This window comes from Agelaius phoeniceus, chromosome 15 (genome assembly GCF_051311805.1).
Source record: "Agelaius phoeniceus isolate bAgePho1 chromosome 15, bAgePho1.hap1, whole genome shotgun sequence".
NCBI lineage: Eukaryota > Metazoa > Chordata > Aves > Passeriformes > Icteridae > Agelaius > Agelaius phoeniceus.
Window position 1 is genome coordinate 16,799,823 of NC_135279.1, and position 18,007 is coordinate 16,817,829.

General features: G+C 61.9%; 1 protein-coding gene across 3 annotated transcripts in view; it reads left to right on the plus strand.

Moving 5' to 3' along the window:
* The first annotated feature begins 8,785 nt into the window (after positions 1 to 8,785).
* Positions 8,786 to 18,007, plus strand: part of PCDH1 (protocadherin 1) — a 58,685-nt gene continuing 49,463 nt past the window's right edge. The window contains exons 1-3 of one of the 3 annotated variants that reach the window (XM_054642893.2): positions 8,786 to 8,968; positions 10,079 to 10,232; positions 16,246 to 17,060. In XM_054642893.2, coding sequence (XP_054498868.2) covers positions 8,801 to 8,968; positions 10,079 to 10,232; positions 16,246 to 17,060 — 1,137 coding nt within the window. In that variant the 5' untranslated portion in view covers positions 8,786 to 8,800. The remainder of the gene's footprint in view (positions 8,969 to 10,078; positions 10,233 to 16,245; positions 17,061 to 18,007) is intronic. The other 2 variants (XM_054642894.2, XM_077186645.1) reach the window with 2 other exon arrangements.

Here is an 18,007-nt window from a genome sequence, read left to right on the forward strand (position 1 = left end):
AGGCTCCTCCCTGTGCCCAGTGCCTGGAGGTGCCCAGCCCATCCCCAGCCTCTCTCACGGTCACCCCAGCACATCCTGGCCCTGGCAGAGGGCAGTGCCCAGTCCCATGGCAGCAGGGCCAGCTCCTGTCCCGTGCCAGGCCACCAGAGATGCTGCTGGTGGCCATGGACTCGTTTGCCTGCTCAGCTCTCAGCCCATGGCTGCCAGGCTCCCAGGCATGTGGGCTGCAGTCCCTCCTGGGGGCCTCTTGCACCGTGCCAAGGGAGCTTTTCTTATCTTCACAGGAATGAAAACCTTTCTGAAATCAAAGTGCTTGGGTGGCTTTGAAGAGTTTCCTCTGGAGATGAAACAAGGCTGTTTGTGAGCGCCAGCAATCTGAGCTGCAGCTCCTGGGGCTGCTGGGCAGCGCTGGGCAGTGCCCAGCCTGGGGGTGCCCTGGCCTGGCCACTGTGGCCACAGGAGCTGCCCCCCAGGCTGGAAGGTGCCCCTGGTGCAGAGCCCACCCTCAGTGAGCTGGTCTGGCTGGCTCCCAGGCTGGGAGCTGTGTGCCATGAAAGGCAACCTGCAGAGGGATGGAGAGAGGATTATGTGGAGGTGCTGGAGATGTTCAAACACACCCTGAGCTGCCAGGGGCTGCTCAAATCATCCAGGCCCCAGGGCCCACAGGGCCCCTTTGCAATAGGGGAAAAGGAATTCAAGGGCCAGAGCAGCAAATGAGCCTGGAGGAAAACTGCCCCTGTGGAGGAACCCACCCAGGCTGGGCTGATTTGAGGTGCTGGATGTGGAGGGGCCAAGCAGGCGGTTGTGGGCATGGAATGTGGCACTCAGCAGCACAGGCTGTGCTGCCAGCCTGCCCTGGGGAGCAGAGAATGCCTGGCAGGCCGGTGTGCATGGAGATTACTTCTTGTTTGATATTTCCCCTTCAATGCTTTTGTCCTAAAATAAACACACAAAAGTTCAGGGCCCTGCAGGTTGTGTCTGTTAGGGCTGGTGGAGTCAGGGATTGTTTTGGAGTGATCCATGCTGTTTGTTTACCAGCATGGGCAAAGTCTGCTCTCCCTGCTTGCTCCCAGTTCCTCAGGATCCTTCCCCAAAGCTGCCTCACCCCCTCCCTGCTCAGCCCTGCCACCCTTCCCTGCTCCCATGGCCTTCCCACCCTGGGCAGGGCATGCTGGCCTCGTGGCACCAGCAATGTTTCTGTCTCTCTGGGGACAGACAGACTGGACAGACAGACTTTGTGCCCCTACAGGAGTGAAGGTCCACGCCAGGTGCCAGCCTGGGGTGGTGATGCTCAGGCCCAGGGGGAAGCAGGATGTGCTGTGAGCTCTGTGCCATCTCCCTGGCACCTGGGCACAGCTGGGAGTGATGTCCCATCCCCAGTGTTCCCCACTGCATCCCAGGGTCAGCACAGCCCAAGAGAAGCCCAAGAGAAGATCCCCAGCAGGATCCCCCACTGCAGCCATCCCTCTGAGGCTCCTTCTCTCCCTCAGGATGGGCTGTGTCTGATCTTGGCTGGCCTTTCCTGCAGATCCCAGCTTGTCTGCCACTTGTTTAGCCCTGCATTCCCCTTCCATGCTCACCCCAGGGCCTCTGGATTTTGACCCCAGAAGTGCTGGCTCCAGGATATTGCAGAGCAAACAGAGCAGAGATAAAGGGGCAGCATCACCCCTGGGAGCAAACACAGCCCCAGCCCTGCAGAGGTCACTCAGGTCCATCAGTGCTGCCACCCTTCCCTCCCCAGCCCCTGTGCTCCTGCCACGTGCCAGCTCCAGAGGGACAATGACCCAGAGCCTGCCCTCAGTGCATTCCCATTCCCCATTCCCAGCCCTGCTCTCCCCATCCCAGTGCCAGGCCTGCCTGTTCCTGCCCTCCATGCCCACAGGGATCTGTTCCTGCCCACAGGGATCTGTTCCTGCCCTGCTGGTGCTCGTGGCTCCCTGTGGCCCTTGTCTCCTCTGCTGTCCCCATGCCCTAACCCTGCCCCCAGTGTGTCCCTGCCATCTGCTGCCAAATCCACGCTCACCCTGAGCTCTGCCCCCTCTGCTGTGCCCACCACAGGCCCTGCCCTGCTGCTGTCACCCAGCACCCTGCCATGGTCCCCATCTGTCCCCAAAGCCTACAGAACCCTGCTGGCCATGGGTGCCTCCCCTCCAGGGATGGGGATGAGCCTCTCCCTCTCTCCATGCCCAGAGCTGCTCCTCTCCTGCCCAGCCCAGACTCCAGGGGCAAGTCCCAGCCTGAGCAGAGGTTTCTGTGTGTCCCATCCCCGTGCCAGTCACGGGCAGGGCAGGTCTGGTCTGGTCTCCTCTCCCTGAGTCTCCTCCTGCTCCCTTGGGCTGCAGGATCCTGTGGAGGGAGGTCAGGGCTCCCTGACAGCTCCTGTGGGAGGATGTGGAAACTTCCCTTCCCCGGTGCCTGCTTGCTTGTCTCCAGGGCTGGACCATCTCCCAGCGGCAGCTGGAGGTGGGATTTCAGGCAGGAGACCGTTGGACCCTAACAAAAGCAGGAAATGGGTGTAATTCTCCTTCGGAGGAGGAATGAATAGCAGATCCCCGGAGGAGGGGAGGCCAGCTCAGCAAGCAGGACGTGAGAAACTCAGCTCATTCCTCCTAAGGCTGCACTTCCTGAGAGCTTCCCCCTTCCTGCAGCTCTGCAGCCTCTCCCCAGCTCTGCCAGAGCCTCAGCAGCTCCAGCAGCAGGACAGGAGCACCAGAGTGCTGGCCAGGTGTCTGTTCCCAAAGCTGCTCCTGCCAGCTCCTGGGGAGCCCAGGATGGGACAGCCGAGGGGGACAGGGGACATGAATGATGTGATTGAGTGGGTAACATCCCTGTTTTGGATTGGGATGAGTTTGAAGGCCACTTCCAACCCAAACCATGCTGTGATTCCATGACTCTGTGACCCCACAACTCGTGTACAGCCCCACTCACTCCTTCCTTATACCCAGGAGCAGGAATGTGACTGGTTTGGGAATACAGGGGCAGGGGATGGGAGGGAGGCCAGCACAGCCCAGAGCACTGCCATGGGCACGGTGCTGGGAACAGCAGGAGCTGCCCTTGGGGGTGGCTCCCAAGCTGGGGAAGCTGTTGGAGCATCCCACAGGTTTCCAACAGCCTGGGAGTGCCAGGGAAGCTCCTCTCCAGTCTGAATCCCAGGATCAGCTCAGGCACTGAGCACCAAAGCTCCATCAGCACCCAGGGTTTCATTGTGGGGCTCTGCTGCTTGTTCTTGAGGAGCTCTGTGGTGCCGCAGAGGATGGGTGGGGACTGGAGAAACCTTCCTGAAGCCTGGAGCAGGGGATTGATTAATCAGTGCTTGAATAATTGCAGGGCACTGCAGACACTCTGCTCCCTGTGGAGGGAAGGGATGAGGTGGAGGATAGGGCCAGGCAGGTCACTCACCCCAGCCCATCCTCGCCTCAGCCTCAGAGCTGCTCCCAGGATTAAATGGTTTCTTTTTAAAAGTGAGATCTAATCTGGTGACAAAAGCTGCAGCAGTGCTGTGAGCCCATCAGCTCCCCAAGAAAAGCTCCTCCAGCCTTCAAATGCTCTCACCACTTGGATGCTGGATTTCAATCCAAGGCTGAATCTGCCTCTCTTCAGCTCCAGCCCTGCTCTTGTTCCTCCTTGCTGTGGGATTTAAGGGCTCCCCGCTCTGTTTTCCATGTGGGAGCACACAGGCCAGGTGCTCAGATCACCTGATAACCGAGTTGTAGCAGCATCACAGCCCTAGGCCTGGCTTTTCCAGCCTGTGGTCGGGTCTGTGGGCTCCTCCCAGCTCTCTGGTGTTCCCCTGCCATCCCCCAGTGTGGGTGCCAGACAAAGAGCTCCAGCAGGGCGCTCTTCACTGATTTGCAGCCCCCACACATCAGCACACAATGGTCCCTAATTACCCTTTCACAGACAAATCTGCATCGCTGGACCAGGCAGATATTCCTGGGAGGGCTTAAACTTAAAGCTGGTTTGGTTGCTGGTTAAAAGCCAGGGTTCCTCTCCCCAGCCTGTATGGGCATGTCCAGAGTCACTGCTTTCCAAGATCCAGCCTGAGGGCTTCAAATCCAAGCTTCAGACACAGATCTATTCCGGATATCTGCAGTCAAACACCCCCTGACCATTTAACCAGCTGAAAACATCCTCTTCCCTTACTGTCTCATCACTCTGGGTGTCATTTTCCAGCTTTCCCAGCAAAGATTTCATCTCTTCATCTCCATCATTGATAAAAATGTTTCATAGCAGCGGACAAAGCGCGGGGCCCCGGGGGAGGGAGGTGGGAATAATGCTCCTTTCTGCTCTCTCCCCATTAGCAGCCCCCTCGGAGATCTGCCAGGGAAGCAGTTTGAATCCATCTCATCTGTGCCCTGTTAATTCCTTCTAATGCAAGTTTTAATCAAAATGTCAGGTGGAAGGAAGTCAAATGCCTCAGAGAGATCCGAGTGTGCTCTATCAACACAAGTGCCTCTCTCGCCCAGCCTGGTGCTCCTGTCACACACAGACAGGTCTGGGTGACAGCCCTGCTGGCCCTGCCACCAACGCTGCCTGCAGCTCCTGTGTCTGGGGACATCACATCACCAGGTGGGACTTGTCCCAGGGATCCATGTGTGGATGGAGACCCATGGGACACCACCAACCCCCCCCGAGCAATGCCCTCAGCACCTTCTCCAAGCCTAGACCCACATTTCCCCCTCATTATGGAGGGAATGCTGCTCCCTGAGGAAGGGGAGGAGCTTTCTGTGATGCTCAGCCCCAATGTCCATCCCAGGAGGAGCTTCCAGTGTGGCAATAGTGGAGCTCATGTGCCCTGAGGGAAAAGGGGTAGTGGCCCCTGAGGAAGTGTCCCTAAGGAAAGGTCCCTGAGGAAGGGGATGAGCTTTCAGGGCTGGATGAGGAGCCTGGAGATGCTCAGCCCCAATGTCCATCCCAGGAGGAGCTCCCAGTGTAGCAATGGAGGAGCTCATGGGGCCTTGAGGGACAAGGAACAGTGGTCCTGAGGCTGGGAAGAGCTTTCAGGGCTGGAGGAGGAGAGTGGAGATGCTCAGCCCCAATGTCCATCCCAGGAGGAGCTCCCAACCCTGTGCCCTGGGATGTGGGGTGGGCCAAGCACTGTGGGAGGACCAGGGCTCAGGGGCTTCCCCAGCTTGCAGGATCTTTCATCCTCCGTCACCACAAAGCCAGGCCAGATCTGCATTTGCAGCAGCCCACAGAAGCTGCCTCTGTTGTCTTATTTTTGTTATTTTTGAGAGGATATTTTAGCGCTGAGCACATTCCCTCCTGTTGCCATGGCAGCCGTGACAGGGGTTATATACCGTGAGAAAAATACCAAAATTAATGAGTGAGTGAAAGAGCAGCCAAGAGAAAAACAAGGTTAAAAAAAGAGTTAAAACAGTAATAAAAACAATCTCCCAATAATTTGGCAGCGAGCATCCCACAGGCAAGACAGGCGGCGAACATGGGAGCCCCGCGGCTCCTTGCTGGATCCCAGCTGGGGCTGGCTGCCCACAGCCATGGCCAGAGCACTACAGCCCATGGCCAGAGCACTGCCACTGTCTGAGGGCCGTGCTGGATCCCAGCCTGTGGCCAGAGCATTGCTGCACTCCCAGGGATGCTGCAGATCCCAGCCTGTGGCCAGAGCATTGCTGCACTCCCAGGGATGCTCTGGATCTCAGCCTGTTGCCGGAGCATCGCTGCCATCCCAGGGGTGTTCTGGATCCCAGCCTTGGCTGCAGTGTCACTGTGGTCCCAGGGATGCTCTGGATCCCAGCCTATGGCTGGAGCATCGCTGTGATCCCAGGGCCACACTGGATCCTGGCCCGTGGCCAGAGCATCACTGCACTCCTAGGGCTGCGCTGGATCCCAACCCATTGCCAGAGCATCACCATGGTCCCAGGGATGCCCTGGATCCCATCCCATGGCTGGAGCATCGCTGCACTCCCAGAGATGCTCCAGATCCCAGCCCCTGGCTGGAGCCTTGTTGCGGTCCCAGACATGCACCAGATCCCATCCCATGGCCACCGCATCGCCACAGTCCCAGGACCGCACTGGATCCCAGCCTTGGCTGGAGCATTGCTGCAGTACCAGGGATGCCCTGGATCCCAGCCCATGGTCAGAGCTTTGCCACAGTCCCAGGGATGCTCCAGATCCCAGCCTGTGGCCAGAGCATCACTGTGGTCCCAGGGCTGTGCTGGATCCCAGCCTCTGGCTGGAGCATCACTGTGATCCCAGTGCTGTGCTGGATCCCAGCCCCTGGCCAGGGCATTGCTGTGATCCCTGTGCTGTATCCCAGCCCCTGGCTGGAGCATTGCTGTGATCCCAGTGCTGGATCTCAGCCCCTGGCTGGAGCATCGCTGTGATCCCAGTGCTGGATCCCAGCCCCTGGCCAGAGCATCACTGTGATCCCAGTGCTGGATCCCAGCCCCTGGCTGCAGCATTGCTGTGGTCCCAGGGCTGTGCTGGATCCCAGCCCCTGGCCAGGGCATTGCTGTGATCCCAGGGCTGGATCCCAGCCCCTGGCAGGAGCATCACTGTGATCCCAGTGCTGGATCCCAGCCCCTGGCCAGGGCATTGCTGTGATCCCAGTGCTGGATCCCAGCCCCTGGCCGGAGCATCACTGTGATCCCAGTGCTGGATCCCAGCCCCTGGCTGGAGCATCGCTGTGATCCCTGGGCTGTGCTGGATCCCAGCCCCTGGCCAGGGCATTGCTGTGATCCCAGGGCTGGATCCCAGCCCCTGGCCAGGGCATTGCTGTGATCCCAGTGCTGGATCCCAGCCCCTGGCCAGAGCATCACTGTGATCCCAGTGCTGGATCCCAGCCCCTGGCCAGAGCATCGCCACCATCCAGGGCCGCTCTGCTCCCACTCCACGCCACCGACGCTCCGGATGGGGCTGCGCCCACCCAGCTCCTTCCCCCGCAAACCTGCAGCCCTCGGTGACGCAGGAGGCGAGCGGAGGAGAAGTTCTTTAATGTGCTCATTTCCTCGCATTTGGGTTTTGAGGATCTTTTTGTTTTTAATTGTAGAAACAAGCGGATTGTCAGAACATCTGTGTTATTAGCATTTGCTGCCCAAATCCGAGCTGCTGCTTCTCCTGCGGAGCCCAGAGCTGATGAGAGAGAGAACAGTGGAGCCTTTGAACTCCTTGCAGCAGACGGCAGCCAGGTTGCTGCGTGTGTGTGTTGGGGGGGGGTATTTATTCTCTTGTAAGGTTCATTTGCTCTCCGTGTTTCCCTTTCTTCTTGCTTTCCCAGAGATTTAGCTGGATGCTCTTCCCTCGCAGGCTTTGTTCTTCTGACAAGGCCCCACCGGCACCAGGAGCAGCTGCCTCTGTGTGATGCCAGGGCAGCCCAGCACGGGGTACCTGGAGCAGCCCAGCACGGGGGACCCGGAGCTCGGGGCAAGGCAGAGCCTCCAGCAGCAGCTCCGGGGGCGGTGGCACTGCCAGCCCTGCAGGGGCTCACGGAATAACTCTGCAGACAGAGCTGCAGCCTCAGGGCTTCTTGTTGCTCAGACTGGCTCTGCTTTCTGGGAATGGTGAAGACAAGGTGAGGATGGGTGACTCATCTGGAGCTGTACATACACAAGGTGGAATTCTTCCCTGGTAGGGTGGTGAGACGCAGGTTGCCCAGAGAAGCTGTGGATGCTCCATCCCTAGAAGTGTTTAGGGCAAGGTTGGATGGGGCTTGGAGCACCCTGGGATAGTGCAAGGTGCCCCTGCCAGACAAGGGTGGAATGAGATGGTCTTTGAGCTCCTTTCCAGCCCAAACCATTCTGGGATTCTACAATGACGCCCAGGAGAAGGAAGTACAGGGAAAGGCAAGCTTCCTGTGTTGTCAGAGGGCAAGGAGCACTCTGGGAGGGGCTTTCAAAGGCACTGGGGTGGAGGAGGAAGGCAGAGATGGATGAGGCAGCCCTGGGATGCCAGGCCAGCAGGGGCCTGGACACAGTGTCCCCCCAGGTCCCCAGGCCACGGGTGCTGCTGGCACTGCAGAGGCTCTGCCAGGCTGCTCCCCTGGGCTGCACAGAGGTGGTTCCTGATGCCAGGACACTTCTCCCCTGCATTCCTAGAGCCTGGACCTGTCCTTCAGAAACATGTGTGAGCAGAGCCTGAGGTGACAGTCACAGGTGTCCCACAAACCAGCGGCATCCAGTGATCCATGTACGTGCCCAGCTCCCTGGCACTCCCAGTGCCGCTGCCCATCGACTCCTTCACTGCCCCGTGACTCTTGTGAAATGCAAACCTTTGGTCCCCAGCAATCTCTAAAGTTTGCTGTCCCTGCTTCCCGGGCAGCCTCAGATCCACAGGGTCACCCTCTTGGTTTCTCCCTTGGCTCCAGCTCTCTGTCCCTCCAAGGAGGGCTGCCAGTTACTGATCCATCAACAAAGGAGAATTTCGTTCCCTCCCCCTGCCCAGCTCATGCTGGATCAGCAGGGCACAGCCTGACAAACCCCACAGCTCCTCTCCCTGCCCCAAAGGTGGGCTGTGACCTTCCCTGGCTTCTCAATTCACATCTCCTGCTAAATTGGCTTCATGTGAATTGACACTCGGAAGAAAAACCCTGCACATACACACGGAGGAGCCGACATCTCTGGAGGAGCAGAAAGTCAGGGAGGAGAGCTGGGCTTTCCATCCTGAGGGATGACTCGCCAGCCCCCTTTTCCTGCCCATCCCTGCCACGGCCTGAACCCGCTTGTTGCCGGGGAAAAGCGGGGAAGATTTGGGAGAAAAGCACGGCAATTTTGGGGGGAAAACGAGGCGATTTAGGGGGTGAGAGAGAGCCGGGCTGCTCCGAGCAGGCAGGCGCAGCCTCTAGATGGTGCAGTCATGCAGCCGAGCTGAGCATGTGTGCAGCGAAGGGCTCTGCGCAACAGGTTGGCGTAGCTCAGCGGGGAGACGCGCTCCCATCCTCGCTGCGGCGGAGCGGGAAGGACTTTCCAGCATCCTGGCGAGAAATCCGCGCCGCAGCCGGCCCGGAAAGCGGGTGAGGGGCAGCGCCACGGGCTGCGAGACCCTCGGAGGGTGCCGAGGGTTTTGGCAGGGTCGGGCTGCAGCTCCAGCCCCCGGCACGGAGCGCGGCCGCTCCTTGTAGGAGCGCGGAGGCGGCGGCGGCAGCAAGGGAAGGGACAGCCCTGGATGGAACACGCTGTCCCCAGGCCCTCGGGGACCTGGCTCGGCCAGCCGAGGCGCCGGGGTGAGGAGCCAGCTGAGGGAGAGAGAACAGCTTGTGAAAGCATCGCCAGGGCGCTGGGAGCTCGCGGGTGCTTTGGGAGCCGCAGGTGCTCCGTGCCTGCTGCGCCCCGACAGCCCGCGGTAAATACAGCCGTGATTCACCGAGGTGTGACGGCTCCAGCCCCGGCCCCGCAGCCAGCAGGGCGGCTCTGCAGCCTGCCCGCAGCCCTGCTAGGCTGGGGGGGCCGGCGACGCTGGGCACGGCCCCCGCTGAGCGCGGTCGCACGGAGGGACCCTCCCGGCTGCCCTGGCCCAGGTCCCTGGCCCTGTGCATGGGGTTGTGGGGCTGTGAAGAGCCGGCTGGAAGAATAAATGAGCAAATTAATTATTAAGAGCACCGAGAGGGGAGTGAGGAGGGACACCCGAACCGCACGTGTGCGGGCGCGGAGCGGAGGGGTCCCCGGGGTGAGGGGGCTCCGGGGGCCGCGGGGACCCCCGTTCTCCACGGGCACGGCGCTGGGCGCGGTGCCGGCAGCCCGGAGCTCTGCCCGGCAGCCGCTGCCCGCTCGTCCCGGCAGCCCGGCAGGGCTCAGGATCTGATAAGGAGCCGGAGCTCCACCTCCCCGTGGTGGCGGCGGCGAGAGGCGGAGGCAGCGGCGGGCGGGGGGGGGAAGGGGCCGTGCCTGCGCTGCGCTTCCCCTGCACATCCTCACACACACCGAGGGACGGAGGCGGGCACGGACCGAGCTGCCCACCGGGGCTGCCTCCAGCCTGAGCCGCCGCTCCGCCGGAGGAGCCGCAGCCCCGGCCCGGGGAGGGGGGCGGTTCCCACGGGACATTTATATATTTTTTGCCCCCCCTCCCCATTTTTTCTTTTTTCTTTTTTTTTTTCTTTTTTTCTTTTTTTTTTTTTTTTCCCCAGTATTTTTTTTCCGTTTGGTTTTCATCCGTGGATAACGCTCGAGAGGAGCCGGGGGGGTGGGGTGAGCGCGGTCCCGGCGGGAAGGAGGCGATGGAGACGCCGCGGGACCAGCGCGCAGGGGCTCGGCACGGAGCGCAGCGCCGGCACCATCCAAGTAAGAGCTGCGGCGGGGCCGGGACCCCCTCCCGCAGCCAGGCAGAGCCGCGGGGGGGGTGCGGGATGCCCCGCGCCGGAGCTCGGCGCTGTGCGGGAGCGCGGGGCCGGGCGGCGGCGGGAGCGGCGCTGGCGAGCATCCCGCTCCCGAGCATCCCGCATCCCTCCGCTCCGCTCCGCGCCGGGCTGCGCGGGGCTCCGCGCACGGCGGGGCGGCTCCCGCTTGTCCCCGCTCCCGCCCGGCGCTGCCACTTGTTGTGCGGAGCGGAGCGGAGCGCGGCCAGCCCCGCACAGCGCGGGAGCAGCGCAGGGCGGGCGGGGGTTGCGGGAGGGCGGCTGTGGCGGGGGGTGCGCGCCTGTTTCGGGGTGTTTATTTTTCCGCGTGGGGGTGGCCCTGGGTGTGTGTCCCTCGTCCAGCCCTGGGTGTGTGCGCCCGCGGGGTGCGCGGCTGCGTGGGAGCCGCAGAAGTTGCGGGTGAGCCGGGAGCCGGCTGGGAGCGGGGCTGTGCGGGAGCCGGAGCGGCGGGGAGCGAGGGGCTCCGGGGGTGTGGAGAGGTGTCCGCGTGGATCCGTGTGACACCGGGGTGCGGGGACGCGAGTGGGGTGCGTGTGTCTGTGTGCGGAGCTGTGTGTGTGTAATGGGTGTGCGTGCGGTGAGTGTGTCAGCCGGCTCTGAGTGTGTCAGCGAGCTCCGAATGTGTCAGCCAGCTCCGAGTGTGTCAGCCAGCTCCGAGTGTGTCAGCGAGTTCCGAGTGTGTCAGCGAGCTCCGAGTGTATCAGCCAGCTCTGAGTGTGTCAGCGAGCTCTGAGTGTGTCAGCGAGCTCCGAGTGTGTCAGCGGGCTCTGAGTGTGTCAGCGAGCTCCGAGTGTGTCAGCGAGCTCCGAGTGTGTCAGCGGGCTCCGAGTGTGTCAGCGGGCTCCGAGTGTGTCAGCGGGCTGTGTTTGCTCTCGCCGCAGATGATCCCTGTTTCCCGGTACGCGAGGCTGAGCGCGGAGCCGGTGCCGGCAGAGCGGCTCCCGTGGTTTTGTCACGGGTGTCTGCGCGCGTGTGTCCGTGTGTCCGTGTGTGTGTGCGTGTCTCTGTGCGTGTGCTCGGGGCTGGCGGAGCCGCCTGCGGGAGCGGGGGCTCCGCTCCCTCCGTGCCCGCAGCCGGAGCCTCAGCCCGGGCAGCGCCGCGGGGAGCGGGGAGCCTCGGCCGCGGGGCCGGCAGCGGACCCGGCCTCCATCCTCCCTCCCGGCCCCCGCAGCGGCAGCAGCGGCTCCTGCGAGGCCGGGGGGGGACCCTGTGCCCCTTCCCCAAGGTCCCCCCGACCCTCCCGGCTGCATCCCCGCAGCAGAGCCGCTCCCGCTGTGCCCGGCTCCCAGTGGCCCTGCCGGGGTGTTCCAGGCCCGCGACATTTTTGTCTTGCCCCAGGGCCCCTCTCCAGCCGGGGTGGAGGGTGGGATGGTGGCGCGGGGAACGGGAGCCCGGAGTGGCTGTGGGGAACCCACGGCTGGAGGATGAGGGTGCCACTCCAGGGAGGCTCTGACAGGTCTCTGCCTCGCTGGCTGCCAGACTTGCAAGAGATGTGGAGAAGGCAGCAAGAGGAGGGAGGGCCCTGAGCTTTGCCGGCTTTTCACCGCCGCCCAGCTCCTCAGGGATGGTTTTGGGGTGACGCTGCTGCCAGGCCAGTGGGGTTCCTCCTCGCGGGGTGCTCTGGCTCCCGGCGCTCGGGCCCAGCCTGCAGAAACGCCGAGCAGCCGCAGTGGCAGCCGGAGCTGGAGCAAATCCTGGGACGTGCTACGGAATACCCAGGATTCAGCCCATCCGTGCCTTCGGCGCAGGACTGACCATCAGCGGCCGCGTTCTCGGCTCGCACGGTCCCTGAGCTCCGCGTGGAGCTGGGATGAGCTGCTGGCTGCTCGCTGGGATGTCGCTCCAGCTCCGGGTGTCGGAGCAGGGCTGGGGGGAGCGTGGAGGGGGGATTAGCACTTGTGTGCTCAGTGCAGGGTTTGGACAGACTTGTGAGCCGTGGCTCCGAGCCACGCAATCAGCGGCTGGGAGCGAGGAGAGGCTGGACTTTGGTGCCCATTCCCGAAGCGGTGCTGCCTCCCGTGGAACGGGGCCAGCAGGCTGTGGGAATCACAGGGAGTACAGGCTTGTTCAAGCAGTTGCTTAAATTCGCGGCGCTTTATAACCTCTCTCTCATTAAGGCTTGTTTTTTTTTGGTGGGGATGGCTGAATTCTGTCGGATTTTGCATGCCACTGTCCTCCGAGAGCTTCCCAGTCATGCATTAAGCAGCGTGACTAACGCCTCTCTCATGTGGTTCAGTCTCTCTCACACACTCCCCGTAGGGAGAATTGTGTGTGCGGAGGAATAGTTGTTTTGGGAGGGGCTTTTATTTTTAAGTGCTCTGTGCTTTGCCAGCAGGTTGGAAAAAGGTGCCTGGCACCAGAGAAGAAAGTGTGGGATGGTCCTTAGATCCCATGGGAAAATAGCCTGGTGCCTTGGACTGGCCCCTGGGAAGCCTGTGTCTCCTGCACAGACGTGCTTGTGGAGGCTTCCTCCTACTCCTCCTCCTCCTCCTCCTCCTCACGCCCAGCTCTGGGCTCTCACGTCTTCGCCGTGTCATTCACACCCCTGGGTGCCTGGGTGCCAAGCAGGATTCCTGACCCTGCTGATTCCTTATCCTGCCCAGCCCAGGGCCCCTTGTGCCTTCCAGCAGTGCCCCTCAGGCTCTCAGGCCCTCTGCTCCTCGCAGCTGCCAGCTCTGCAGGCTGCCTTTCTTCACCTGCAGGAATGGGGCCTGGGCTCAGAGTCCAGCCCTGGTTTTGGAGCAGAAATCCTGGGTGCTGAGCACCTTTGGGTGACACCCTTCCTCCTCCAGGCTGGCACAGGGCTCCTGGTGTTTCCAGCTGCTGGGCCCTCCCTTCCAGCTCCCTGAGCCATGTGAGGCATCAGCACTGCCTCGAGACTTTCCCCTTCCGTGGCGATCTTTCACCTCACACCAGGGCTTAGTCAGGATGTGGCTACGTCACCAACAGCCAGGCCCAGCCCAGTGCAAACAACCCAGCAGCGGGCACAGGGCCTCTCCCAGCCCGGGCATCCTCCAGGAGCCCTTTCCCAACAGCTGGAGCCACCCATCTTGCCTGTCCTCATCCGCAGCCATCCCCAACAGGAGCGCAGGGCTGGCAGACCTCGGGGCAGGTTCACCCCGTGGAGGCAGCTGGGTGAGGGGGTCTGGTGTGAGCACACCCAGGGGGTGGCAGACACGAGCGTGACCCAGGTGGCAGTGCCCCCGCACGGGTGACATCACACACATGCACAGGGGCGTGCGCACACGCGGGCACACGCGCTGTGTGGGGCGCACACACGTGCAGGAGCGTGAGCTCACACCCTGGGCATGGGCCTGGGGCAGGCAGGGATGTGCTTCTTGCCCTGTGTGACACAGCTGCACACCCTGCCAGGGCACAGGTGGGATTGTGTGCCTTTAGCTAAGGACACAGGGCCGTGCTCCGGGCAGGTGCACACTCTGGAACGCTCACAGTGCACACCCAGCGTGGACACACACACGTGTGTGCACACACTGCCCGTGCTGATGCAAAAATCTGTTGTGTTTCTGCTTGGCCCCTGATCTCCTCCATCCTCAGCCCAGTCCAGGGATGGAAGTTGTCCTGCTCTCTCTCCTCATCCCTTCCTCCTGGAGTCACACATCCCAGCGCAGGTGGGGGCAGCTCTGCATGGCCTCAGCCAGCTGGGGATGGCTCTGCTCTGCACAAAGGAAGGGGCAGGACAAGGGAGCAGAGGCAAGCTTAGCTCCAGGGCTGCAGTCTCCTCTCCAGGCATGGAGATGTATTTTCTCTGCAGAGGCAGAGCTCATCTTGTCCATGTCCCCATGTCCATGGGGAAGCAGAGGGGTGGAGGGACCAGGAGCTGCTGGCTTGTGGGAAGTACCAAGGAGCACAGTGCAGGATGTTCCACTGGGTGATGATCCATACCATGCCAGGCTAACTAGGAACTGGGCACTTGCAGCGTGGCACCACGGAGGGGGATGGTGATGGAGCGCTTGCCTGTGGAGCATTTGCTTGTTCTTGGGTGCAGAGTGTGGAGAGAGGGAGCGATGGGAGCAGCGAGAGCAGGGTGATGCTGTGGGGCCCTGGCAGATGTTTGTGGCTGTTAATTTTAGGGCATCCAATCCCTGGGTTTTTGGGTGCCAGTGAGCTGTGTTGAACCACTTTATGCTCACAGCTCAGCAGAAGCTCCTGGACCCTGGAGGAGGAAAATGTGTTCCCAGAATGGAACAGGAAAGCTGGTGGCCAAGTGCAGCACCAGACAGGGGCTTGGTGGCATATGGCTTGGCACAGGAGGGGACAGCCTGTGGGGCTGGCATGGCCTGGGCAGTGTGTGGGCACGGGGAAGAGGTGCCAGTGGTGGGTGCAGCGGTGCAGGGGTGCAGCGGTGCAGGGGTGTCTCTGCAATGCAGGGGGGCAGCGCTCCCGGCACTGTGCTGCAGCAGCGAGGTGGGCACCAGCACGGGTGGGCACCCAGTGCGTGCCATGTCCCAGACTGGAGTGGGAGGGAACGGGAAGGAACAGTGTGTCTGCAGTGAGGAAGGGAACAGGAGCTGCTGGCGCAGGGTGTGGGGTTGCCTAGTGACTGTGCAGCGAGGGGGATGCTGTGCTGCCGTTGCAGTGAGCCGGGGCTGGGCACTGCCGGGGGCTGCCCAGGGGTTCCTGCACTGCAGAGCAGCCTGGGCAGGGACCCCGTGTCCCTCTGACTGCCGGGACACCGGGGGTGGCAGTGCTCCACAGGCAGTGCAGGAGGGATGAGGCTCCTGCATCCCTGCAGTGCCGGGTGGGTGGTGCCTCTGTACCTGGCAGTGCGAGGCTGGCAGTGCCACTGTGCTGGCAGTGCAGCAAGGGCAGTGCTGCTCTGCTCCTGCCACAGCGGTGCCCCGCAGCCCTGCAGTGCTGGAGGGGTGGCAGCCCTGCATCTCCGCAGCGCCCCATGGCCCTGCAGTGCCCTGCAGCCCTGCAGTGCTGGACAGGCAGCATCCCTGGAGCGCCTGGTGTTCCTGCACTGCTGGATGGGCGGCAGTCCTGCATTCCTGCAGTGTCTGGTGTCCCAGAAGTGATGGCTGCTGCTGTTCCTGCCATGCAGGCAGTGATGGATGGCAGGGAGCTGTATGCTGGCAGTGCCCCGTGTCCCTGCAGTGCTGGGTGCATGGCAGCCCTGCATCCTTGCAGTGATCATGGCCCTCCATCCCTGCATGGGTGGCAGCCCTGCATGCCTGCAGTGCCCTGTGTCCCTGGGTGGGTTTCAGTCCTGTATCCTTTCAATGTCCCATGGCCCCGCAGTGCTGGATGGGTGTCAGCCCCACATCCCTGCAGGGTTGGATGGGTGTCAGCCCCACATCCCTGCAGTGCTGGATGGGTGTCAGCCCCAAATCCCCACAGTGCTGGATGGGTGTCAGCCCCACATCCCTGCAGTGCTGGATGGGTGTCAGCCCCACATCCCCGCAGAGCAGGCAGAACTCCCCGTTTGGTGCTCTGGTTTCTGCAGTGCTGGCAGCTGCGTGCAGTGCCCGTGTGTCCCTGCCGTGCGTGGCAGGCAGTGCCCCTGCACTGGTGGCACACAATGCTCCTGTGTTTGGGTGGTGAGAAGCTGTCTCAGAGTCTGGCCGGCTCCCATCGGGTTGTTGGCAGCAGGCTGCCTGCAGTCCACCCTGTTAGTGTGCCTCGTTGGGTCTAATTACAGTTGGTGTGGTGACGAAGAGGGTGGACAGTGGCAGGAGTGGCTTCCTGCAAGTGGCAGGGCTGAGGTTTCAATGACAGGGTTACTCACTCCAGCAGGGCGTTGCAGGAACTTTGCAAGCTGGGACGGGTCCTTCAGGGCACTGGAGGCTGCCAGGAGCCGGCCCCAGCAGCCCCTTCCCTTGGGGAGCCGTGCCAGGACCATGCGCGGTCCCGCATGGCGTGGGGTAAGCCAGGGAAGGGGGCTGGTCGCTAACCTCCGGTGTCTGTGTCTCCTCCAGCTCCCCTGCAGCGCAGGATGAACCCGCTGGCATCCTGCCTGGGCCTGTGGCTCCTGTGCCAGCTCCCTGCCCTGGCCTCGGGGACACGTGCGGTCTACAAAGTGCAGGAGGAACAGCCCCCCAACACCCTCATAGGGAGCCTGGCCTCTGACTACGGCTTACCGGACATGGGGCACCTCTACAAGCTGGAAGTGGGGGCCCCGTACCTCCGTGTGGATGGCAAGACTGGGGACATCTACACCACAGAGACCTCCATCGACCGGGAGAGCCTGCGGGAGTGCCAGCACCTCCTGCCTGGAGATCCCTGCTTCCTGGAGTTCGAGGTGTCCATCACCAACCTGAACGCCAACAGCAGCCCACGCCTGCTCGAGGGGCAGATCGAGGTGCTCGATATCAATGACAACACCCCCAACTTCGCCTCGCCCGTCCTCACCCTCTCCATCCCTGAGAACACCAACGTGGGGACGCTCTTCCCCATCCCCCTGGCCATGGACCGGGACTCGGGCCCCAACGGTGTTGCCTCCTACGAGCTGATGGCTGGTCCGGAGGCGCAGGAGCTCTTTGGGCTGCAGGTGGCCGAGGACCAGGATGAGAAGCAGCCTCAGCTGATCGTCATGGGGAACCTGGACCGGGAGCAGTGGGACTCCTACGACCTGACCATCAAGGTGCAGGATGGGGGGAACCCCCCTCGGGCGAGCAGTGCCCTGCTCCGCATCACCATCCTGGACATGAATGACAACGCACCCAAGTTTGAGAAGGCCCTGTATGAGGCAGAGCTCTCCGAAAACAGCCCTGTGGGGCACTCCGTCCTCCAGGTGAGTGCTCAGGACTCTTCTCCTCACTGTGTCCCCTCCTGCCTGGCTGCAGGGACAACCCAGGAGCATCAACATGGCTGTGGTTCCTGCGGGGAGGAGGGAGGGTTGGATGAAGGAGTTCATAGTGTCACCCAGGGCCAGCGCGCAGGCAGGTCCCTTGGTTATCATATCTGCACCAGTGAGGTTGGAGAGGATGCACAGGAAGGCACAGCTGGAGTGGGGCTGCAGGCCACGGCTGAGGGGCAGCAGCAGAGCTGCAGGGAGCAGGGTTCTGGGTTACTGGGAGGGCTGGGACCTGAGGGCCACCGGGAGCCTGGCTTGGGGCCAGCGCGGTCTCAGTGCTGCCTGCAGACAAGACATAGAGCCTTTCATAAGTTGCATTCCCTTGGCTGCTCCATGGAAACTCAGGAGGTGGGGACAGGGAGCATCCCTGCTGCCCGTGCGCGGGGCCGGCCATGGCTCCGGAGGTGCCCTGCTGTCTGCAGGGAGAGGGGGCTCTGCCTCGTCTGGGCAGCGCTGCAAACTGGCCCAGAGAGCCCAGGGGGCTGGATCTTGGTGGATTTGGCTTGGAGGGGGCATTGAGATGATAGTAGTCGACATCTGTTTATCTGCAGCTGCCATCTTAATAAGCGGAGCGCGGCCAGCTCTCATCTGCCTGCTAATTCTGATGTGAATTTTTTAAGAATTCATTTTTCACTGTTAAGAGAATAAGAGTTGGAAGCAGATAAGGGAGCTGCATGGCCGGGAGGAGAATGGGCTGAGATGCTGCTGCTGCCATTGCTCAGCTTTTATCTTTCAGGGGGAAAATGACTTCCGCCTGTTTTGTGAGTGGAGGTAAAAGGTGGAATTTACATTTAACAACTTTCGTTCTCCATCCAAATCTGCTGAGCAAGATAACGGCGGAGCAGCAAATGGTGCAGAGAAGAGGCTGCTCAGAGAGCCGATTA